At 37.6% G+C, this 26,471-nt stretch overlaps 1 protein-coding gene across 19 annotated transcripts in view; it reads left to right on the forward strand.

Moving 5' to 3' along the window:
* CASK (calcium/calmodulin dependent serine protein kinase) overlaps positions 1–26,471 on the forward strand; it is a 401,244-nt gene that overhangs the window by 300,430 nt on the left and 74,343 nt on the right. For all 19 annotated transcript variants that reach the window (XM_067022830.1, XM_067022831.1, XM_067022834.1 and 16 more), the window contains one exon: positions 3,519–3,640. In XM_067022830.1, the coding sequence (XP_066878931.1) occupies positions 3,519–3,640 (122 nt within the window). The remainder of the gene's footprint in view (positions 1–3,518; positions 3,641–26,471) is intronic.

Consider the following 26,471-nt stretch of genomic DNA (forward strand, 5'->3'; position numbering starts at 1 on the left):
AACTAATTTCCAGATTTTTTTTCCTACTCAGAACAAAGTAAAAGTCCTGAGAAGAGCAAGTAGAAGGAAGTGGATTAGGTTAATACGTTTTCAGGAATAGCAGGGGAAATGAGGACTGGTTTCTGCCTTGTACCTTTTTTATTCCGCTTAGTATCCACTTAATATTTTCAATGAAAGAATACCAATAGCCTGGTATGTGTAATTATTCAAAATTTAAAAGTATCCACAGTCCCATCAACAGATGAATGATCAAATTGTGGTACATCCCCACAGTGTTCATTGCAGCTCTATTTACAATAGTCAGGACATGGAAGCAACCTAAGTGTGCATCGACAGATGAATGGATAAAGAAGATGCGGCACATATATACAATGGAATATTACTCAGCCATAAAAAGAAATGAAACTGAGTTATTTGTAGTGAGGTGGATGGACCTAGAGTCTGTCATACAGAGTGAAGTAAGTCAGAAAGAGAAAAACAGGGCTTCCCTGGTGGCGCAGTGGTTGAGAATCCGCCTGCCGATGCAGGGGACACGGGTTCGTGCCCCAGTCCGGGAAGATCCCACATGCCGCTGAGCAGCTGGGCCCGTGAGCCATGGCTGCTGAGCCAGCGCGTCCGGAGTCTTTGCTCCGCAACGGGAGAGGCCACAACAGTGAGAGGCCCGCGTACTACAGAAAAAAAAAGAAAAACGAAAGAGAAAAACAAATGCCGCATGCTAACAACATATAGATGGAATCTAAAAAAAAATGGTCACGAAGAACCTAGGGGCAGGACAGGAATAAAGACGCAGACCTACTAGAGAATGGACTTGAGGACACGGGGAGGGGTAAGGGTAAGCTGGGATGAAGTGAGAGAGTGGCATGGACATATATACACTACCAAATGTGAAATAGCTAGTGGGAAGCAGCCACATAGTGCAGGGAGATCAGCTTGGTGCTTTGTGACCACCTAGAGGGGTGGGATAGGGAGGGTGGGAGGGAGACACAAGAGGGAGGAGATATGGGGATATATGTATACGTATAGCTGATTCACTTTGTTATACAGCAGAAACTAACACACCATTGTAAAGCAATTATACTCCAATAAATATCTTTAAAAAAATAAATAAAATACCCTTTTCCAAAGGGTGGGTGACCGTGGAGGAAAAAAAACTGTGGTACCTCCCTGCCATGGAATACTACCCAAGAATAAAAAGGATTAAACTATTGATACATGCAGCAACCTGGATGAATCTCCAGAGAATTATGCTGAGTCAAAAAAGCCAGTCCCCAAAGGTTACATACTGTATTGTTTCATTTATATAGCATCCTTGAAATGACAAATTTATAGAAATGGAGAACAGGTTAGTAGTTGCCAGGGGTTAGGAGGGGGAAGGGCAGGAGGGAAATTATTGCAGTTATAAAAGGGCAACATGAAGGATCCTGTGGTGATGGAAATATTCTGTAGCTTGACTATATCAATGTCAATATCCTAGTTACGATATATGACAGTTTTACAGGATGTTACCATTGGGGGAAACTGGGTGAAGGGTACATGAGCTCTTTCTGTACTATTTCTTAGAACTGCATTTATTTACAACTACAATTATCTCAAAATAAAAAGTCAAATTTTAAAAAAATTAGCTACCGTAATTTCCATGTGGATAACCACTTGATGTGTGTCTTAAGCCCCAGATTTTTAACATAATTAAATACTGCAAAAAGCGGTTGCTTATATAGCAGCTTTTTTTTTTCCATTGTAGAAACCTTGGAATATATGGACAAAAACAGAATGAAGTATAAATAGGAAAATAAACATAACTACTATTACCTTTTTGGTATTTTTCATTCTGTTGGGGTTTTTTTCTGAATTTGTAAATATATTTTTTTCGCTTATAATTGGGGATATATAGTTTATGAGGTTTTGCATTCTGCTTTCTTGAATTTTCTATCATGCAGATTTCTCTGTCTTAAAATTCTTCAAAAACAATTTTCATGTGGCTATATATTCCCTTATATGGATGTTCTATAATTTATGTAATCATTCCCTAATTATTAGATATTTATCCATTTTATATGATAGATATCCTTACACATAAAGCTTTTTCTACATTTCCTATTTTTTCCTTAATGTAGGTTTTTGTAAATGGAATTACTGAATCAAAGTGCATGAGCATTTTTAAGGCTCTTTGATATAAATTACCAGATTGCTTTCTGGAATAGTGGTACTAATTTACATTCTCACCAATAAATGCATGTGAATGGATGAGGTCCAAGACCAGAAGTAACTAGAAAACAGCATAGAGTTCCAGAACAGAAAGATTCAAGATTTTTATCTTTATGTAAAGCAGAGTTTCTCTACTTCAGCACTATTGACATTCTGGGCTACGTAATTCATTCTTGTTGGGGAGCCATCTTGGGCATTGGAGGATGTTTAATAGCATCCCAGGCCTCTACCCACTAGATGACAGTAGCACAACGTATCTCCTCACTCCGACCACCACCACAGTTGTGACAACCAAAAGTGTCTCCAGACATTGCCAAACGTCCCCCTGAGGGGCAAAATTGCTTCTGGTTGAAAACTATGAATCTAAGATTTACATGTGCAGTGAGGCACTTATCGTTAGAATGTCTCTGACACTGTGAACACTAACGTTCTGAAGCGTAGCCTCTCAGGGTGCTTTTCTTTCTCTGAAGTGTGTATGTGCATGTTGTCTGCAAAGTAAAATTGGCTAATCATTTCTTTAAGGCTAAGTGACTTTGTTACTACTTGGTGTGTATTTCTCCCTGCTGTTACCTCTCTGGATTCCTGGTTATTAGAGGAAATTTAAAGAAAGTGACCACACTGCCCTGCAAAAATGATTTCCCCTAGTATCTAATATGGTATTTGAAAGTGTCAGTCAGTATACCTACCCTTTGTCTTTGTCCTCTGAATAAAAAGGACCCCAATAGACTAAGAACAACTTGGTTCCCTTGACTTTGTATGTAAAGGAAAGAGAAACAGTGGAGTGGGATTTTTGCTAACTTAATTTTGAGCCTTAAAAATCCTAAGAAGCCTATTTTACACAGCAGGAGCTCCCAGTTGAAGGTTTGTCCCTCAGATCTACAGCCGACTTTACCTTCCGTTCTTGATGGAATGCACCTGTGTGAAATGGCCACCTATGTTACTTCTGTAATATTTCAAAACATCATGGGGTCATTGGAACCCACACTCTGTTTCTGATGTATTGATATAACGTTCTGCACCCAGATCTTCTAGTAGCTCAGTTATAGTTGATAAATTTCCTTAATTCAAGTAAGACAAGATTCAATTTACTTTGAAAAATGAGGAACACACAAATACATTGTTAAGAACATAAACTCACTACAAATACTCTATCCTTAAGTGATATGAAACACATTTAAGTCTGTTTTTCAGTAAAGACCTGAACCTTTGAAGTACTGTCTGTTAGCCCACAGTTCTGAGGTGTAACATTTAGCGTATGAAGGTTAGTTTGACATTGACTTTCTCCACTGGCTGTTTCTGTTTGTTCCCCTTAGGAGCAGTCTCACAGGTGCTGGACAGCCTGGAAGAAATTCATGCACTTACAGACTGCAGTGAAAAGGACTTAGATTTCCTACACAGTGTTTTCCAGGATCAGCATCTTCACACACTACTAGATGTAAGTCTTTCTTTTTATTAATATTTTTGGGTAAACTGAACATTTACCATACCGTTTTACTTTACATGAATATCCAAATGTCCATCATAACAGTCCTTTTTCAGTTGCCTTCAGTCTGTGAGAAATGTGGGAAGTCATCCATCATAGATTCATAACTGAAATATAGTATCTTGTATATGGTACAAATGCAGTATAGCCTAACAAGTCACAGTGGAAAAAGTTATATATTTTATATATGTGTTTCTATTAGAAGGATCCATTGATCTTAGCTGTGATTACCTTTTATTGCTTTTAAACATTGTTTTCAAACATTGCACCTCAAACATGAATATAGGAGAGAGAAAAGTAAGATATTGTGCAATGGACTGTATTCACATTTACATTTCATACTTAACGTTGCTGGTTTTCATAATCTCAGTGTCTTCTCTTTAAAACATAAGAATATATTCCATCATTAGATGTGACAGGCTCCACTGACAGATACAAGGAAAAGTCAGAAGCTGACAGTTCACATCTGCCTTCATTTCAGTCACATTTTAAGTAAAATACCTTTCTTATAGAACTTGGTTAACTTCAGCAGTGAAAACTTTCTTAGTGTACATATTAGTCTACTAGTACATATAAGTCTTTTTACAAGAAAAATCTTCCCTTAATAAGAGAATTATTTTGCTTTGGGATGTCTAGAACTTTTGGTGCTCACTCTGATTAATCGACCATGTGACATGGATTAAACTAAAGCAAAATTTCCCAGCATATATTCTACAGAGCATTGCTCTGGGAGATAGTGGTGGGTCTTACCATTCGAGAGGGTGGAGTAGATCTTAAATTTATTGGTTAAATTATTTATTGACTATATAAGTTTGGAAAATGCTGCATTCTTTATTCCCTTTATACAGATTCACAATGGGTATTAGTATATAGCAGCTCTAAGATGTCCTATAGCAAAGAAACCTGATTAACTCTAATAGCATTTCTGAAACTAATTTGGGCAGAGAACTTTTATTCACAATCCTGTCGAATTGGTAAGGACCAGTTTGGGAAAAGCTAAGCTAAGAGTGTCACAGTATGTTTCAGCTTCACACTAAGTGCAGTCATAGGTATCTAACAGTTGCTTCTATCCATAGATTTGGTCAAATCAAATTAATTATTATTTTTTAATTAGTTAGGCGTTTTAAATAGTGTATGTATTAATTCAGGACTAACTGCTACAGCATGCAATCCTAAAATTTGAGTGGCTTACCGGGATAGAAGTTTATTTCTTGCTCACATCACAGTCCAATGCAGGTAGATGAGATGGGGAGGAGAAGGAAGAGTCTCTTCCACAGAGGCATTCAGGGATCCAGGCTTCTTCCACTTTGTGATTCTGCCATCTCTCAAGGTTTGGGAATCTTCCACTGCATCCTTTGTACCCAGCCAGCAGATGAGAGAAAATGGAGAATTTTTCAGGGTCAGGGTTGGAAGTGGCCTGTATCACAGTTGTCCATATTCCATTGACAAGTACTAGTTACATGCTTACCTAGATGCAAGAGAACTGGGAAATAGTTTTTAAATGAACTAAGTGAAATAAGCCAGACAGAGAAAGACAAATACTGCATGGTATCAGTTATGTGTGTAATCTTAAAAAAAAAAGTCAAACTCGGGCTTCCCTGGTGGCGCAGTGGTTGAGAGTCCGCCTGCCGATGCAGGGGACACGGGTTCGTGCCTCGGCCTGGGAAGATCCCACATGCCGCGGAGCGGCTGGGCCCGCGAGCCGTGGCCGCTGAGCCTGCGCGTCCGGAGCCTGCGCTCCGCAACGGGAGAGGCCACAACAGAGAGAGGCCCGCCGTACCACAAAAAAAAAAAAAAAGTCAAACTCATAGAAACAAAGTGGAATGATGGTTGCCCAGGCTGGGAGGTGGGGGAAATGGGGAGAAGTTGGTAAAAGGGTACAGACTTTCAGTTATAAGATAAATAAGGTCAGAGGATCTAATGTATAGCATGGTGACTATAGTTAACACTGCATTTTATAATTGAAATTTGCTAAGAGAATAGAACTTAAGTATTTTCATTTAAAAAAAGATAAATATGTGACGTGATGGATGTGTTAATTAACTTGATTGTGAGAATCCTTTCACAATGTATACATTTATCAAATCATGTTGTACACTTTAAATATATTACAATCGTATTTGTCAATTATACTTCAGTAAAGATTTTTAAATGTGCTCAGGAAGATAAGGAAATGGGTTTTCTCTTTAGTGAAATTTATCCTGAGTAATTTGAGGACATTTCAGATTAAGTTTATTTCAAGTAACTTGTTACTTTCCTTGGACACCAAAAAGCCCTTGAAATTCATTCTGTTTTGTGGATAGCTCCTAACATTCCATTTTCTCCTCCTTCGTTGTCATCATTGTTATTGTTAATGTGTTATTTGAATTAGAGTTTGACCTCTTTTCATTGGCTATTTAAATATCTATTCTTCTTTATCATTGTTTCATATGATGCAGAAAGGTTTTTTTTTGTTTTTTGTTTTTGTTTCTTTTTTTGGCGGAGCCACAGCAGGGCATGCGGGAGTTCCCCAACCCGCGCCCTCTGCAGTGGAAGTGCGGAGTCTTAACCACTGGACTACCAGGGAAGTCCCAGATGCAGAAAGTTTTGAAAATTGGGAATTTTCTGCAGAAGTCACAGCCTTTACTAGAACTAGTAAGTGGGATATTTGAAAGAAGCTGCAGCAGAACATGGAGATTTGGTTTATTTCAGTGCAGTCAGTGGTTGTCATTGGTAAGATTTACTGGCCTTTAGATCAAGGACTTTTTGTCATTTAAAGGCTAAGAGTAGCCCAAATTAGTTTTCAAAGTTGGGTTTTTCTTAATGTAACAAGGTACCTGAGCATACCAAGCTTGAGACTGCAGGGGAAATGCAAGAACATTGCTAGTTTCTACAAGGAGGGGCAGATATTCAGACACAGACTGGACTTTGGAACTGAACCAGGCTGCCAGACCTCACTGAAAATAATTATTTTGAATAACTGCTGCATTCTTGGGTAGACATTGTTACAACTTCAGAAGAGATTCATAGATTTTAGTGAGGAAAAACATGTTTAAAGTTCCTTTGGATTTTTATTAATTATATTTATATTCCTTTGTAATTTTTATTAATTACACTTAAAGAAGTATCTGTAGTTATCAGTATGTGCCCTGTCAATGCATCTCGATTTGAAAAGGAGTTGGTGGGCTGAAAATGAGTTGTGCCCAATTAAAGGACACCGTGTCTACAGAATTTTGCAGACAAGCACTACATGTGAAGCCCAGAACTCTCCTGAAATGACTGACTATAAAGCCGACCCTGGGCAGTGTTGGGATGCATTTGGTTCTGAAGATCCAAACTGAGCCATCCTTCAATGAAAGCTTAATTGTCATGAATGAAATAATGCCCTCATGATCTACAGCCCTTAAATATGTCTCATTAAGCTCTTGTTTCAGAGTTAACAGGCTACATTTCAATAATATGATCAGTGAAGTGTTCAAAGGGCTGCCACGTAGAGAAATCTAACTATTAAAAAAAGTTTCAATACTTCAGTACTTATGGTATGCATAAAAAAAAGAATCGTGGTATGACCAACACTTGAGAAGAAGCCTTTCAAACTTTGACCATTCATTCTTCTTTCTTCTAGCGTTCCATATCCCATGCTTGAATTTGGATTGTATTGTTTTGCAGAATCATTGTTGGTTCCTTTTCAAGAATTCCAAGTAGTGAAACCTAGTGACCTAGTTTTGTGGACCATGGCTTGATTGTTACTTAATCCCACTGAGCCATTTCATGAAATATCTTTATTATATTTAAATAATTCCTATTAATTTAATAACACTAAAAATCGTTAAGTTTGCAGCCATCATTTTTCAGCTGACAAAAAGAAACAAGATTAAGTTCCTGAGGAAGATAAAAGATTATGTAGTACTTTATTTTTTCTAGTCATGCCTTTAAAATAGTTAACAAGCTCAAAATTCAAAGAAATGTTATTAGAATTGGTTTGGAGGAAACAAAACATCTGTCTTATTGAAAGAATTTACATTAAAACAAAAAGAGAAATACTGTGGTTCCACTGAGGGAGGAAATGCTTTCTGATTTAAATTCTAGTAAAACACATCTAGTATAATCTGTAGTTAGAAATAGTCCTAGAATGTCTAAATATTTGCTATTCAACCAGTTCTACCTGGCACACATATGCTGCTTCTCATTTTGTGGGGAGAAATAGAGGCTTGAGGAAGAAGTGTGCTTGGTCCAGCTTGTTCCAATATATCTACTTCCAAAAATTAAAAGCAGTGGTACAGTGATGGTCTGTATATGAAAGATATAGATCAATTTTAATAAAATACAATTTGGAGTATGTTTACTGAAGCTGCCACAAACGGGGTGGCTTAAGATAAATTATATTCTCTTACAGTTCTGGAGGCTAGAAGTCTTAAATCAGGTGTCAGCAGAGCCATGCTCCCTCTAAGTCTCCAGGGAAGAATCCTTCCTTGCCTCTTCCAGCTCTGGTAGTTGCCTGCAATCCTTGGTGTTCTTTGGCTTCATTATTCCAGTCTCTGACTCCATCTTCACATGGCATTCTCCTCTGTATGTGTGTGATTCTATTCTATATGTCTTCACATGGCCTTCTTTATAAGGACATTAGTCATTGGATTTAGGACCCGCTGTAATCCAGTATGACCTCGTCTTAATTAATTACATCCGCAAAGACCTGATTTCCAAATAAGGTCACATTCTGAGATTCTGGATCAACATGAATTTTGAGGGGAAAATATTCAGCCCAGGAGAGCATGGAAAACTAATTTTGCCTAGAATTGATTTTTCAAGTATGAGTGCAGATTACAAAAATCAAATCTAAAATAATGAAACGTTACCCTGTCGTTCATTAATTAGGCTTTCTTGGGAATTGGTGTTAAAGTGTAATTATGTCTTTTACTAATATTTTGAATCAGTTTTGGAACTTCTGCGTGATAACGTTGGATGGTGAGATGATAGAGGTGTTTTTGATGGGCTGAAAAATCAAGAGTTTTTTTCCAGATAAAAAGTATTTTGCAAATGTTATTTGGTGGTGATTCTCAGTCTTATTAAGTTTTTGTAGAAATTTTCCTATTACAGAATTAATGTTTATTTTGTAAGTTAACAATGTTACAAAACATTGTTAAATTACACATTTATTTCTCTCTGCCAAACTTTGACAGCTAAGTTTTAAACATTCACCCACCATCTGTCATACCTCTGAGCAGCTGTTAGCGTTTGTTACAGACTGCTGTTTCCATGGTAAATGTGATGCCCCCACTTAATTAAGATCATTTTTCTGAGAAGTCCTAAAAAATAATCGGTGATTAGATTAATAAAGCAAAAACTAACTGCAATAGCAACTTAATTTAGCAGTTTTATATTAATTTATAAGCAATTTTTATAATAGAATAATATTTTAAAATATTGCATTAGAAATAAATTGATGTCCTTAATCCTCCATATTTTATATTATTCACATCTTTATTATGACTTTTCTGCTTTTTAGGGAGAGTTAGAGAGTTTTTCTATCTGACCTGGAGTTAACACCAGAAAACTACAACTCTTGATTTACTATTTTGCTTTTTTTAAGATGATATTAAATTAGTGGTCATGTTTGGGAATAGCTTATTTTTAGAACTCAGAAGCTTCCTAAAAGGGAAAAAATGAAACTTCTGCAATAATTTGATGTTTTTGAGCAATTTGGGGTCTGAGAAGTAAGCTGATACAGTGTTAAGTTTGGATGTTTAAATAGGTTACCAGTCAGGAAATGCCAAAGCTAAGTTACCCATAAATCTGTAGTCTGGTCGATTAGCACTTATATGTCTGGAATAATAAGGCCTATTTGAGGACCTTCAGAGGCTGAGCTACTGGTACCTTCTCAGGGTCCCATGTAGTCTTTTTTTTGAAGCTGGAAAAGATAGGAGTATTTTAATAGCCGTTTCCATTAATAGTGGGTATTCTTTTTTGTCACTACACCAAACCTTGTAGCATGGTAGTTTCTTAAAGGTTATTTCCAATGTGGAATCTGAAACCATATCAATAAGCCTTTTGTACTCTGGTACATTAACATCCAGTATCTTGAATGGTGTATAACATTGTATTTCTGTTTTCCAAATATTTGACAATGAGTGTATATTACTTTTATGGGGGATGATGCTGATTACATTTTGAAATTTATATACAGTACAGTTCACTCTCTGGTATACAGTTCTATGAGTGTTTACAAATGCATAAGAGTCATGTTATTGTTACCCCAATCAAGATACAAAACACATCTATCACCCACACCTGCTTTCCACAATTCCCTTGTGCTACTTCTTTCAGTTGCACTTTCTTTAAAAAAAAATTTTTTTTATTTATTTATTTTTGGCTGCATTGGGTCTTCATTGCTGTGCGCAGGCTTCCTCTAGTTACGACGAGCAGGGGCTACTCTTTGTTGCAATGAGCGGGATTCTCACTGCAGTGGCTTCTCTTGCCACGGAGCAAGGGCTCTAGGCGCAGGGGCTCAGTAGTTGTGGAGTGTAGGCTTGGTTGCTCCACAACATGTGGAATTTTCTTGGACCAAGGCTTGAACCCATGTCCCCTGCATTGGCAGGCGGATTCTTAACCACTGGGCCACCAGGGAAGTCCTCAGTTGCACTTTTAAAATAAGTTCATTCAAAAGGCTAACCTCACATCATATGCTGAGTCCTACCACTTTTGCTTATGAAGTGTCATGTTTTCCATCCATGGCATTATCTTCCATCTGGGACCCACCCCTCACCTCCTTACGGAATATGCTGCCATTCTCAGAGATGTGCAGAATGAAACTTTGTAATATATGTGTTTCTTTGCTTAACTAGGAGTGGGTAGGTACTTGATCTGTGAATATAAAATTAAATTCTAAGAACACCACCCCCACAAACAACTCTGAAGAAAAATTCTAACATATCTGTTGAAACTTCATCAGAAGAGAAATTTTAGATCTGAGGATTTGAGAAAGAAAATTAAGTCATATCTTAAACTCAATTACTTTCTCTTTTTTTTAACATCTTTATTGGAGTATAATTGCTTTACAATGGTGTGTTAGTTTCTGCTTTATAACAAAGTGAATCAGTTATACATATACATATGTTCCCATATCTCTTCTCTCTTGCATCTCCCTCCCTCCCACCCTCCCTATCCCACCCCTCTAGGTGATCACAAAGCACCGAGCTGATCTCCCTGTGCTATGCGGCTGCTTCCCACTAGCTATCTATTTAACATTTGGTAGTGTATATATGTGCATGCCACTCTCTCACTTTGTCACAGCTTACCCTTCCCCCTCCCCATATCCTCAAGTCCATGCTCTAGTAGGTCTGTGTCTTTATTCCCATCTTGCCCCTAGGTTCTTCATGAACATTTTTTTTCTTAGATTGCATATATATGTGTTAGCATATGGTATTTGTTTTTCTCTTTCTGCCTTATTTCACTCTGTATGACAGACTCTAGGTCCATCCACCTCACTACAAATAACTCAACTTCATTTCTTTCTATGGCTGAGTAATATTCCATTGTATATATGTGCCACATCTTCTTTATCCATTCATCTGTCAATGGACACTTAGGTTGCTTCCATGTCCTGGCTATTGTAAATAGAGCTGCAATGAACATTGTGGTACATGACTCATTATGAATTATGGTTTTCTCAGGGTATATGCCCAGTAGTGGGATTGCTGGATCGTATGGTAGTTCTATTTTTAGGTTTTTAAGGAACCTCTATACTGTTCTCCATAGTGGCTGTATCAATTTACATTCCCACCAACAGTGCAAGAAGGTTCCCTTTTCTCCAACACCCTCTCCATCATTTATTGTTCATAGATTTTTTGATGATGGCCATTCTGACCTGTGTGACATATCTCATTGTAGTTTTGATTTGCATTTCTCTAATGATTAATGATGTTGAGCCTTCTTTCATGTGTTTGTTGGCAATCTGTGTATCTTCTATGGAGAAATGTCTATTTAGTTCTTTTGCCCATTTTTGGATTGGGTTGTTTGTTTTTTTTGATATTGAGCTGCATGAGCTGCTTGTAAATTTTGGAGATTGATACTTTGTCAGTTGCTTCATTTGCAAATATTTTCTCCCATTCTGAGGGTTGTCTTTTGGTCTTGTTGATGGTTTCCTTTGCTGTGCAAAAGCTTTTAAGTTTCATTAGGTCCCATTTGTTTATTTTTGTTTTTATTTCCATTTCTCTAGGAGGTGGGTCAAAAAGGATCTTGCTGTGATTTATGTCATAGAGTGTTCTGCCTGTGTTTTCCTCTAAGAGTTTGATAGTGTCTGGCCTTACATTTAGGTCTTTAATCCATTTTGAGTTTATTTTTGTGTATGGTGTTAGGGAGTGTTCTAATTTCATACTTTTACATGTAGCTGTCCAGTTTTCCCAGCACCACTTATTGAAGAGGCTGTCTTTTTTCAACTGTATATTCTTGCCTCCTTTATCAAAGATAAGGTTACCATAGGTGCATGGGCTTATCTCTGGGCTTTCTATCCTGTTCCATTGACCTATATTTCTGTTTTTGTGCCAGTACCATACTGTCTTGATTACTGTAGCCTTGTAGTATAGTCTGAGGTCGGGGAGCCTGATTCCTCCAGCTCTGTTTTTCTTTCTCAAGATTTCTTTGGCTATTCAGGGTCTTTTGTGTTTCCATACAAATTGTGAAATTTTTTGTTCTAGTTCTGTGAAAAATGTCAGTGGTAGTTTGATAGGGATTGCACTGAATCTATAGATTGCTTTGGGTAGTAGAGTCATTTTCACAATGTTGTTCTTCCAATCCAAGAACATGGCATATCTCTCCATCTGTTTGTATCATCTTTAATTTCTTTCATCGGTGTCTTATAATTTTCTGCATACAGGTCTTTTGTCTCCTTAGGTAGGTTTATTCCTAGATATTTTATTCTTTTTGTTGCAGTGGTAAATGGGAGTGTTTCCTTAATCTCTCTTTCAGATTTTTCATCATTAGTGTATAGGAATGCAAGAGATTTCTGAGCATTAATTTTGTATCCTGCTACTTTACCAAATTCATTGATTAGCTCTAGTAGTTTTCTGATAGCACCTTTAGGATTCTCTATGTATAGTATCATGTCATCTGCAAACAGTGACAGCTTTACTTCTTCTTTTCCTATTTGGATTCCTTTTATTTCTTTTTCTTCTCTGATTGCTATGGCTAAAACTTCCAAAACTATGTTGAATAATAGTGGTGAGAGTGGGCAACCTTGTCTTGTTCCTGCTCTTAGTGGAAATGATTTCAGTTTTTCACCATTGAGGACAATGTTGGCTGTGGGTTTGTCATATATGGCCTTTATTATGTTGAGGAAAGTTCCCTCTTTGCCTACTTTCTGGAGGGTTTTTATCATAAACGGGTGTTGAATTTTGTCGAAAGCTTTCTCTGCATCTATTGACCATGTAGTCTTAAAGAGTGAACTTCAGCAAATATGAAACCATCTGGGTAGTAGGGCAGTGGTGGTGGTCCTTGTGCTACCTGCTTCCTGGGGCTGGAGATTGAAGTACCCTGAAGCTTGCTTTGGATATGGGGGTCTCTCGTTCCACTGTTTCTAACTGGATGGGCAAAAACTCCCATGTCTGTTTCCATCAGAGTATTGAAGTATTACTGTCAATAGGAAAGTATCACATGAAACAAAAATTCCTTAAATAAAGAGAGCTAGAAATATTATATGTCCTAAATATCTTCAAAGTAGTTTTTCTTCATTCTTAATGTAAATATCAATAAACTTAAAGGAAAAAAATAAGCTACTAAGAATATGGTCATTTGTTACGCAGCAATAGAAAAGTAATATAACTAGAAACAAAGCAAGGATTGTTCACTATTACCACTTCTATTCAACATTGTTATGGAGGTTCTGGCCAGTGCAGTAAAGCAAGAAAAAGAAATTCAAGGCATGCAGATTGGAAAAGAAGAAGTAAAACCATATTCTCACAGAGATATAGTCTTGCATGTAAAAAATCCTAAGGACACTACAAAAAAATCTACTAGAACTAATAGGCAAGTTTAGCAACATTGCAGGATACAAGATCAACATACAAAAATTAACTGTACTTTTATATATAAGCAACAAATAATGTGAAAATAAAATTTTAAAAAATATTCACAATACCATTGAAAAGGATAAAATACTTAGTTAATTAATCAAAAGAAGTATAGGACTCATACATTGAAAACTGTAACTGTTACTGAAAGAAAGGAAGATCTAAATAAATGGAGAGAGATAAAATGTTGGATTGGAGGATTCAATATTGTTAAGATGGAAGTTTTCTTCATATTGAGCTATAGATTCAATGCAGTCCTTATCAGCATCCCAGCAGAATTTTTTAAATAGAAGTTGACAATCTGATCCTACAGTTTATATGGAAATGCCAAAAACAATTTTGTAAAAAGACAAAGCTAGAGAACTGACTTCAAAGCTTGTTATAAAGCTACAGTAATGAAAATAGTATGGTATTGGTATAAGGATAGACATAAGGATCATAGCATTCAGAAATAAACCCTCATTCATGGCCAGCTGATTTTCAACAAAGGTGCCAGGGTAATTCAGTGGGGAGGGGATAGTGCTTTTTTTAAACATGGTGCAGGAACAATTGGTTATCCATATGCAAAGAAATAAACTTAGACCCTTACCTCACACCATTACACAAAGATTTCCACAAGATGGAAATTGTAAGCTGAAAACTATAAAAAATTTTAGAAGAAAATATAAGGAGTAAATCTTCATTACTTTGGGTTAAGCAAAGCGTTCTAAGATACAACACAAGAGCACTTGAGGATGAAGAAAATATTCTAAAACTGGATTGAGGTGATGGTTGTACAGCTGTATGAATTTACTGAAAGTCATCAAACTGTACACTTACAGTGTGCAGACTGTACAGTTTATAAACGATACTCAGTAAAGCTTTTAAAAGTTAAAAAATGAGAAGTAATGTATTTTTATTTTAAAAAATTTATTTTACCCTTTTTGCATTATTTTAAGGTAAAGCACTGTTGCAAGTTCCTTCCATGTGCTATGGGTTATAGTATACTGTGGATCATCCCAAAATATCATTTGTATGACACTATGACAGCAGTTTCCAGTGTCTCCTGGCATTGTCCCTGTGTCCTAACACCAATCTAGCAAAGCCAAGCTGCCTACTCTCTGCAGTGCCCAAAGCCCACTGAAGGGATCATCCCAGTAGATTTCACAGCATCATTACACTGATTTCCCCATCTCAACATTTAGCTTTATTGCTAAGAATTTACCTTTAAAATTTATCATTTTAAAGTTCATTGACTTTAAAATGTTAAATTTGTTTTTCTCTCCCAAGAACTGTTTTATTAACCAATGTGTGGTTGTGACTTGTGAAAGAAGTCCAAATTGTCTCTTTTTTGTTTAAAAACATTATGAATTACATAATTGTATGTATTTTTCAGTAAGGGAGGGGGCATCTTTGCAAAGCAACATGTTTTAGTTTATTCTTTTAGTTCATTTCTTCTATATTCAAATGCATAGTCATTTCCCCCAATTCACACCTTCCTGGCAGATTTTATATGACATAATTTCCACTTTTTTGGTCTCTTTACTGTGGTAAAATATACATAACATAAAATATACCACTTTAAGCATTTTTAAGTGTACCATTTGGTGGAATTAAGTACATTCACGTTGTTGTGCTACCATCACCACCATCCATCTCCAGAACTTTTTTCAGCTTCCCCAACTGAAACTGCACCCACTAAACAGCAACTCACCATTTCCTCCTCTCCTTAGCCCCTGGCAGCCACCATTCTACTTTCTGTCTCAAGGAATTTGACAGCTGTAGGTTCCTCATATAAGTGGGATCATACCTTATTTGTTCTTTTGTGACTAGCTTATTTCACCTAACATAATGTCCTCAAAGGTTCATCCATGTTGTAGTATGTATCAGAATTTCCTTCCTTTTAAAGACTGAAAAATAATCCATCTTATATATGTACCACATTTTGTTTATCCATTCACCCAATATCAGTGTTTTATGGTAGACAGTTATATACTAGGAAAAGCCAAATTCTCTAAATAAAACTATCCAGTAGTAGGGAATTCAGCCTTAGTTTCATCCCCAGGCAATTGCTCTATCTGGTCTCCTATGATATACATCTTTGTGAAAGGAATGTGTGATTTTCACTGAAACTATTATTAACTACAGCAGTCCCTCTCATTCCCTTATTTGTTCAGGTGAATTACTTCTTAAAACAGTGATTGGAGTTTACTCTAAAATACCAAGAATCAGCTGTCCCCAGTACAAGTGTTTCCCACTGAGTGCCCTTCTCTTTTTATAGCACCATAGTCAACTTTACCGGAAGGCAGAGGAATGTTCAAAAAGCCTTCCGAGTGCAGCAAGCTCTGATTCTTCTTCATGCTATTCTCAAGGAAAAGAGGGGGGGTTCCCCCCCAGAAAGGAATGTGATATGCTCAGTTGAAGAATGTTCGATGGGGTTGGCTTGCAGCATTCACATCCAAGAACATCGTTGCTTTCTTCTCTTTGTGGTCCTTCAAACATTATTTCGTAAAACCACTTCTGCCAAACTGTCTTTTTTGTTCTCTTTTAACTTTCCACAACAGAAATTCATTTTTGCTACAGCTACTTATACAAATGCTTGGTGTTTGTTTATACAAATAATTCATACCCTAAGTCAAAACTTATTGAATTGCCTCAGTAACTGCATATCATATGATACCCCTAATGCAAATGTTTTCTTTTAAAGTGGCAAATTAATAATAGGATATTCATTTACTGTAAATATTATTTAACTATTAATGTAGATGCTTCAGAAGAACACCTTAGGAAATGAGGTTTTAACACTTTTTAAAATTTTTAGTGGTTTTTTTAAATGGAAAAGAAATTTCTATCATAGTGAAATTTCTCACATTTGGGCAAACTCTTAGATCTAGTATTCAAATGTGCCCTATTTCATAAGATTTAATTAAAAGCAAAATGAAGCCTGCCTGTATCATCTAACTGGTTGTTTTTCCTCATGCTTTCTTTTGCTTGCTCAAGGATAGGCATTATGATTTGTTTCTTACAAGGCTTCATTTTAGAGTTATTTGCCAACTGAAAAAAGCCTAGAGAACAGTCAAGACAGGTCATCTGAGGCCAGTGTTTGAGTTTCTCAGAAAGAGCTGCCAACTGACCAGAAATCCAGCACAGTGGCCTATGCTGTTAGGCCACCGACAGTCTTTTTAGATTGAACTAGAAGGTCAAGCAGGTCTTAATTTCTTGGATTCAAAAATAAATCCCTTTAAGAGCTATGTTCTAATGGGATTGAAACAAAAGCAGCTCTGTACACAGAAAAGTAAAACCTAAACCAAACAAGGGCCTCCTTAGGGTTATTTTGCTGTCAAGATCCAACATATTTTGCAACCCTTTCAGGAAATCTTAAAATGGCCCAGATATACTGATTTTTAATTTCCTATTGGCCATCAGAAGAAAACTTTCATAATGGATTTAGGTAGAGTAGTATATTACTAGGCCAGCTAAGCCCCTTCTTAAGACTTGAAAGGGTATATACCCCATCATGATTGTCTAAAACTTGATCTAAGCTAGCATTTCACTGCTATACTCTTAGGTTAAAGCTTTCCTGGGACATCTAACCCAACGGCTTCCAGCAACATTCTTATTGGCCACTAAATGCAGTCCATCGGATATCCATTTCTACCTCTCATTACCCAGTATGAACTGGGCCATAGTATTGGTAGCAGCCCTGAACCTTTCTCTAGGAAAAATCTAAATTCCAAGTTGGGACTCCTGCTACTTTATTATCATCACTAGATTTGTGGATTTGATACACTTCTTTTTAAGGTGAGAAACAAATTTAGTCTAAGATTTATAAAATTTAGCTATTTCCATGTTTTCTGAACTTTTAGAGGGAAAGTTAGCACATAGTACAAATTGTGAAAGATAATGTTCAAATAATGAAAGTACACTCTTCAAATGAATGGAGTACGTTAACTCCATTCAGATGGAGAGTCATCTGCATGACTAATGTTTGAGTGCTTTCTTCAATTATTTTAATTGAATTGATTTTTAGAAATTTTACAGAATATAAATTTTTAGGCAAAACAATTTTTAGCGCTGATAGAATAGGCATTTTTTATCCTGTAAGAGAATGATGCCCTAGGTGATTTAATTTCTTTTTCTAAATCATAATATCCCAATGGTGCATAATCGTTCTTAGATTTGCTAGATGGACAGGTTATATAAGTTCTTCCCAAAGTTTAATTGTAGTTCCTTAAATATTTTTAAATGCCATTTTAAATTTTATAGTGTGTTTCTTTCACACTTAATGTTTCCCATCACACAGTCTTTAAACCACTGTTAAATATACTGCCCTTTTCCAAGTTTGTAGTATGTCATTTTTTTAGATTGAAGTATAGTTGCCATATAATATTATATGTTATAGGTATACAATTAGTGATTCACAATTTTTAAAGGTTATACTCCATAGTTATTATAAAGTACTGACTATATTCCCTGTGTTGTACAATATATCCTTATAGCTTATTTTAAACCTATTAATTTGTACCTCTTAATCATCTTCCCCTATATTGCCCCTCTTCCCGTTCCCTCTCCCCACTGGTAATCACCAGTTCGTCCTCTATATCTGTGTGTCTATTTCTTTTTTGTTATATTCACTAGTTTGTTTTACTTTTTATTTTATTTTTATTTATTTATTTATTTTTGGCTGCGTCGGGTCTTTGTTGCTGCCTGCGGGCTTTCTCTAGTTGCCGCAAGTGGGGTCTACTCTTCATTGCAGTGCGTGGACTTCTCATTGCTGTGGCTTCTCTTGTTGCGGAGCACGGACTCTAGGCGCGCGGGCTTCAGTATTTGTGGCTCGCGGGCTCTAGAGCGCAGGCTCAGTAGTTTTGGCGCACGGGCTTAGTTGCTCCACAGCATGTGGGATCTTCCCAAACCAGGGCTTGAACCTGTGTCCCCTGCATTTGCAGGCAGATTCTTAACCACTGTGCCACCTGGGAAGCCCCTGTTTTATTTTTTAGATTCCACCTATAAGTGATATCATACAGTGTTTGTCTTTCTCTGACTTATTTCACTTAGCATAATGCCCTCCATTTCCATCCATGTTGCTGCTATCAATATTGGGGTGCATGTAGCTTGTCCAATTAGTGTTTTTTTTTTTTTAGATATATACCCAGGAATGGAATTGCTGGGTCATATCATATGGTAGTTGTATTTTTAGTTTTTTGAGAAACCTCCATACTGTTTTCCACAGTGGCTACACCAAGTTACATCCCCACCAACAGTGTACGAGGGTTCCCTTTCCTCCACATCCTCGCCAACACTTGTTATTTCTTATCTTTTTGATGACAGCCATTCTGACAGGTGTGAGGTGATACCTCATTGTGGTTTTTATTTGCATTTCCCTGATGATTAGTGATTCTGAGTATCTTTTTGTGTGCCCGTTGGTCGTCTGCATTCCCTCTTTGGAAAAATGAAATGTCTATTCAGTTCTTCTGCCCATTTTTTAATTGAGTTGTGTTTTTGTTTGTTTGTTTGTTTGCTTTTGATGTTGAATTGTGTGAACTATTTATAAATGTTGGATATTAGCCCCTTATCAGTCATATCATTTGCAAATATTTTATCCCATTCAGTAGATTGTCTTTTCATTTTGTGACTATGTCGTGTTTAATGACACTAAAGATTGTTGAAAGGGCATTTCCATATTTCTAACCTAAAGACAGTAAGTTTATATATAAACTTGAGCAGGAAAGATAGATTTTTAGATCTCAGAAGATTTTCTCTGATCTCTAGCTTCAGAAAACTGGCTTCAGTGCAGTAGTTGAATATCAGTTCCTTATATTTTAGTATTAAATCACCTTTCCTTAACATTTTTCCAGATTTCAAATATATTTTTTAAAATACTATTGGAGGGCTTCCCTGGTGGCGCAGTGGTTGAGAGTCCACCTGCCGATGCAGGTGACACGGGTTCGTGCCCCGGTCTGGGAAGGTCCCACGTGCCGCGGAGCGATTGGGCCCGTGAGCCACGGCCGCGGAGCCTGTGCTCCGCAACGGGAGAGGCCATGACAGTGAGAGGCCCGCGTATCACACACACACACAAAAAAAAAATACTGTTGGATATCAATAGCTGATCTGCTGGGTTCACTGAAAAGATGTGATACTGGAACTTTGTTCCTAATCACCCAGCTTCTTCACAGCAACTGTAAGGAAATTCTTAATACGATAGTCTATGTTTCCAGTGCAAGTCATTTCAATTCCCATTATTGTTGTGCAATATAAACTTGTGAACACTGTTATTATCTTTTACTAGGATCACAGACACATTTCATTACATACTTTGCAGCTAAATATTTGACTCTTGAAAATTTTAATTCTTTTCCAGCAGGGAGCTTCTTTGGTATCTTTGATTTAAGTGGTAAGATGATGGTTGCTAATATACTTCTGTGTTCCCAGAAACTCTACAAACCCATTCATTATTTGGCTCATGTCTGTAGCCTAGTTGCAAAAGTTATAATCTTTCTCAACTAAGTACATTCTGGTCCTTAGATTTGGTTTTCTCTGTGCTAGAAAGTTAGTGGGACACATAACCCGGTGATAGTAATTTTATAGGTTCTCCACCAACCACTCCATTTTAAATGTTGATATCACTAAGTGCTGCATATAAACTATGAGCAAAACAAAGATTTCTATTTGAGGATAAAAATCAGAAGAAAGTGAGGTACCATGGAGTATGGTTAAAAAAAAAAAAAGAAACTTGATTTAGTGTTTTAAATGTAAATAAAAAATGACATTAACTTGTTAACTTATGTTTGAAAGTACAATCTCAGGAGAGTTCAGTTTAATATTACCACCAACTTTATTCTGCTTTATTTAAAACAACCCATCCCAAATACAGAATGTGGCCTTTTAACAGAACTGTGCTTTTCTACTCCTTAAGACAGAAAGATGAAGCATGTCCGTGTAGCCGTGTGGGGTCATATCTGACCCAGCGCCAGAGACTGGCAGTGAGCAGGCCTGTCTGTTAGTGAGACAGCGTGAAAGAGTCTGTTCCCCTTGCAGCTGTTCACATTTCCTCGTTTTGCCTTGGGCTCTGTGTGTGTGTGTGTGTGTGTGTGTGTGTGTGTGTGTGTGTGTGTGTGTGTGTTTTAATAAAAAGTGCTGAACTTGGGTAACGATAATTCATTAGAAAGAGAAAACAAACAGTAATACAGTCATTCTTGTTTTCTCTCTAGGAATAATTTATTAACAGTCTTCCCTCCCTCTGCCTCACCCTCTACACCTCAGCTTTACAAATACACTTGAAATCTTCAGAAGGCAGGAAAGCAAACAACAAACAGAAATATATTTTGTCATTTCACTTCGCCTTGAATTTGAGCTTCTAGAGCAAGTGTTGGCAACTACAGCTGTCAGGTCAAATCCAGCCAGCTACTTGCTTTTGTAAATAAAGTTTTATTGGAACCCAGCCATGCCCATTCATTTATGGACTATTAATGGCTGCCTTCACATACATAGCAAGGTTGAGTGGTTGTGACAGAGTCCATATGGCCCACAAAGCCTGAAATGTTTATCTTCTGGCCAGGCAAGGATTAGGATTCTAACATTCTTTAATACGGCAAGGCTTGTAGTTGATTGCCTAATGTCTTTCAAATCACATTTAGGGACTTCCCTGGTGGCACAGTGGTTAAGAATCCACCTGCCAATTCAGGGGACACGGGTTCAAGCCCTGGTCCGGGAAGATCCCACGTGCCGCGGAGCAACTAAGCCCGTGCGCCACAACTACCGAGCCTGCACTCTAGAGCCCACGAGCCACAGCTACTGCAGCCCGCGTGCCATGACTTCTGAAGACCGCGCCTAGAGCCCGTGCTCCGCAACAAGAGAAGCCACTGCAGTGAGAAGCCCGCACACCGCAACGGAGTAGCTCCTGCTCGCCACAACTAGAGAAAAGCCCACGCACAGCAATGGAGACCCAGTGCAGCCAAAAATAAATTTATTTATTTTTTAAAAAATCACATTTAGTTACTTTTTTTCCCTACAGCCTATAAATGGCATTTTCTACAGTTCTTTTCCCGAATATTTGCTGAAGGTGTCTTCCTGGCATGAGACCATGTTACTGAATTCTAATATAAGCCAAGACACTCTGGTATGAGAGAAAGGACAGCACGTATCAGGAAGCCAGTCTAGTCCCTGCTACTCTGGCTGCAGGACCCTGAGTGCATCCCTTCATGTCACTGGTCATCAGCTCTCTCCTTCTTAAAGTGGAGGAATTGAATCATGTTGATATCTAAGATCTTTTTTACCTTGAAAATTTTTTGAAGTCAGACTTGAAACATAGCAAAAAAAAGAATTAAATGTGGTCAAACTGTATTTCTTAATTTTGAGGGACAGTTTTTAACTGTGCAAGCAGGACAGAAGATACTGTGATACCTGGTTCCTAAAGAAACAAGGTAAAATAAGTATTCCTACTCTGTTTATTTTTATATTACTCTGATTTTTTTAAAACAATATCTATTTACAGTTCCTGTGTACCATTTAAATACTCATTTTTTTAAGAAACATTTATTAAACATCTACTATGTACTCAGCCTCATGCTGCATGCTGTTACTGAATGTCAAAGGACTCAAGAGTCTGATCATGGAAAAGAGAAAGAACCACTTAAACAGCATGTTCTGTACTCGTGTCCCTCAGGCAGCCAGTGCCCTCTTGGCTGTTAATGCCCAGGGTGTGGCAAGTATCCAGATGTTGTCTCTGTCCTGGGTTGCTCCTGCATCATCATGTACTCTGCAGCTGGCCTCAGCAGTACTCTCAGCTCCTGCCTTCAGCTGTGACCCCACGGCCACTCCTGGGTCCCCTTGCTCTGTGCAGACAACCCTCTTGGTCAGGGTTCCGCCAAGATGGCTCCAGCCAGATTACATTCTGAGGCAGCTCCTTGACTCATGGGAAACACAGTCTTGCCATAAAATACACTCCAAGTGTGGGCTGCCCTGCTGTTGTCCTCCCACGCTGGCATCAACCAGGAAAGAGGCTCTTTTCACTTGAGACCCCAAACACCACATGTCAAGCCACTCCAAAGACTCTCACACAGCGCTCTTCTAGGTGCACCAAGAGGGACCTTGTAAATTGCTGCAACTCAGCAAGCATCCCTGCAGAGCATGAGATAGTGAGCTCTCCTTGCTGGCACCTCTAGTTTGTGTACATGGGTCATCTGGAGCATCTACCATCCTTCACTTTGCATGAGGGAAGAAGCAACTCCCTTTCCTTTCCTCCCCAACAGGAAGGAGAAGGGAAAATCAAATGCTTCCTTGCCTCAGTCCTTTAGCTTCTACAGATTCCAAGCATCTGTCACTATAGGCAGAATGGGGTGCTAGGGTGAGCATGGAAGGACCATTTTAGCTACCTTTCAGCAAGCCCTGGAAGGATGGTCTGGCAGCTTCCTAGCAGACCACTTACTTCCTATTGGCCTTAGCTCTGGGCTTTAGCTGAAAGTCCAAGACAGCAGGCCAAGTCCCAAAGTCACATCATTCTAAGAATTCTTTGTATATGATAGAAGGGGGACGGGCAATAAAGGGTGATAAAGGAAGAGAAACTGCAGCCTTCCTTTGTTCTCAAAACTCAACCACCACCTCTCACTTGCCTCCAGATCTTGGGAAAACTCCACCTGAATTTGAACTTTGAGTCCTGAATAGCATCTCCTAGGCAGCATAGAATATGAAGATGACCCATAAGAATGAGAAGTTGAAAAGCTGCATAGTCCTGACGACTGTTTTAAAACAAACGTTACATTGCATTCAAACTTTTCTCTGTTGATGACTTTTTATTTACACACTTTGCCATATCTCTCAAACAGTTTGTATTTGTTATGGGTATCCCTAAAATATTTTGAATCCCTAAGTCAAAGATAGAGTCACAGAAACAGGGGGCAGGGGAATGAAGGTTGGCATGTCATGCATACACATCCACATAGTCCCCAACTTGGGACTGCTCACTGAGATATTTCCTAGTTGATATTGCTGGGGACCCAAGTACTCTCAGGTCCTCAGGGGGATCAAGATGGCATATGTTCCTGGGCCTTTGGTTATACATGTCTTTGGAATTTGTGACTTCTTTGAGCATAGCAACTATCATCTTTTTCTTCTCCATAACCCCATTGAATAGAACCTACTGCCTAGTACATGGTAGGACCTCAGTAAATATTAGATGGATAGATGGATCAACAAGGGGTCACTTCTTCCCACTGATGATGAAATTAAGCCCCTTCCCTGTCCCTTCCTGCCTCAGTTCTTAATTACTCTTTTGGTTAATGAGCAGGCAGTTGAAATTCACCATCTATTCTTAACCACATGGACACCATCCACTCCATCCAATGCCTGCCTTGACTGCTCCAGTCCTGCACTTTCCTAGGAGTTGGAGGGGCAGGGCCCAGTGTCCCCACCTCAAGCAGAAGGTCCCTTCATTTAATTCCTTCCTACTGTATCTGCCTTTCATATTAAGCATCTCACCTCCCCCTCATCCCACCACTAGTTCCATTGAACTTTGGGTGAATGTGTGATTAATTGGATCAGGCAAAACCAAAGGAGCAGAGGGAAATTTGGTCTGAGCACTTTCCTTGGATCAGGGCCTTATCTGCATGCCACCTGAGAAGTTGTTGTAAAGCTAGAACGTTGGTTCTCACTTTGCTACTCTCTGCCTTAGTTTCCTCATCTATAAAGTGGGAGTAGTAGGGATATCAACATTACAAGGTTGTCTGAGGTTAAATGAGGGAATATATATTAAGAATTCTGACTAGTAACTGGCATCTACTAAGTGCTCAATAAAAGTAACAATTATCATTGTTGTCAGTATTTGTACTACTACAACTATTCTCAAAAGTTGGTACTGGGCATAAGATTTACAGATATCTAAGAAGTTTATTAAAGCACAGATTTCTGGATCCCCATTTCAAATTCTGATTCAATAGATCTGCAGTGGGGCCCAGAAATCTGTACATTTAAGTAACTACTCCAGCTGATTCTGCTATAAGTCCTCAAGAAACCACACTGATATAAGACTTAGGGAACCATACTTGGCATCATAAGACCAAGCCAAAAATAAAACGTCTCCAGTGATAGAGTGAGAGCAATTCTGGGAGCTTGGAATTTTTGTTGCTTTGTGAGTTAAAACTAATGTGCATTTATTAAATGTTTAAATAGAAACTAATCCTAATCATGATTGAAAATTTTGAAAGTAGAATTAGTAATAGTCCTTGTTCAAGAAAAAGGCAAAACTTTTTGTGGTGAAATTAGGCATTATAAAGACATTATAAATGATAGTGCCATCAACTTGTAAAGCCTCAAATTAAATTTGCTTTCTTTTTCCCAAACAGCATTTAAGAGTTTTAAAAATCTTTTTAATTATCCATGTAGGTCTTTTATTTTGTTTGATTATTAATATTATGACATGTCAGGTGATGGCTATATCTATTTTTTAAGTGTTAGGTATTTTAAATGTGTTTTTTTAACTTATGATTCCTTTTGGGGGGTTGGGTTTTTTCCCCTCCTACTTTTTATTGCATATGTACAGTATTTCATTTATCTCTATAGACTAGTCTGGGAACCTACACTGCATATACCATTATTTCTATGGAAAAATATATTCGGTGTTTCCAAATTTCAAAATTTACAATCTTTAGAGATGGAAGTCATTCAGAGGATGGAGACTGCCCATGTGTATTCTACAGGGATTCGAGCAAACTTCTATAAACAAACCACATATCACTAGTTCCCTAAATGTTTATATAACATTTTAAATAGAGTGTATTTTACTAGCCTACTTATACTATTTATTTAACCTCTAATTTAGTAGTACTTTCTTAGTGCCACCATTTTAAAATGGTCACTGCTCTATCTTCACATTGCTATCATTAGGCTTTATTTATCTGTCTGCCTGTTAATCATTAGGAATTTTTATGTATGGTGTGGCCCAAACATTTACAAGTCATAAAGCTTTATCCTGCATCAGTATAAACAAGTGTAACTGTAATCTGAAGAATATTATGGTATGTGACCTCTCCACTAGCACTGCTGTGCATAGTAGGAAAGGAAAAAAGAACAGAACCAAAACCAACCCCCAAAACCCCCCACTTATTTTAGAGAAGTTAGGAAATAGAAGTGGCCGGCTAGCCAAGACCATTTTAAACTTTTCACTTTTCAAAGCAGACAGCTGAATGAGATGTTTCATTCTATGAAGTAGAAATTAATACTTTAATTGTGCTTCTACACTACAGAGATTTTTCTCTAAAGAATTTTCTTCAGAAAGTTAAATTTTGGATCATTTAGATTTGTGGAGTTTTTAAAGTATAGATTCTTTCCAGTTTCTTCCCATACTCTGTGAATTTACAAATTAAAAAGGAAAAAGGTTTATGTCCTTGATTTCTTGCTGAAGGATGCCAGCACTGATACTGTTAATGAACAGCCCTAGTAAAACAAGTATAAACCTTTCGTGAGAGCATTCCTTCCTAGAAGGAGTTGGGTTTGCCCTTTCCCAAGATTTAGATTGCTGTGAAAATTCCTTCAGACGTGTCTTGGCCAGAAAGCATTCTTTCATTTTACTCCGTATTCATCTTATTAAATGTTGCTTCTATCAGAGGGAAAAAATGCTGTGATTACTGAAATATTGATGATTTTTAAAAAGGTACGCATAGCACTCATCCCAACAAGTTTCATTTGAATGAATAAGACATTAACAAGAAGATCCCACTAAAATCATCAGCCTGCCTTTTTAAGGGGAAAATATTGTTTAATGAAATAAT

The sequence above is a fragment of the Kogia breviceps genome, chromosome X (genome assembly GCF_026419965.1).
Source record: "Kogia breviceps isolate mKogBre1 chromosome X, mKogBre1 haplotype 1, whole genome shotgun sequence".
Classification (NCBI taxonomy): domain Eukaryota; kingdom Metazoa; phylum Chordata; class Mammalia; order Artiodactyla; family Physeteridae; genus Kogia; species Kogia breviceps.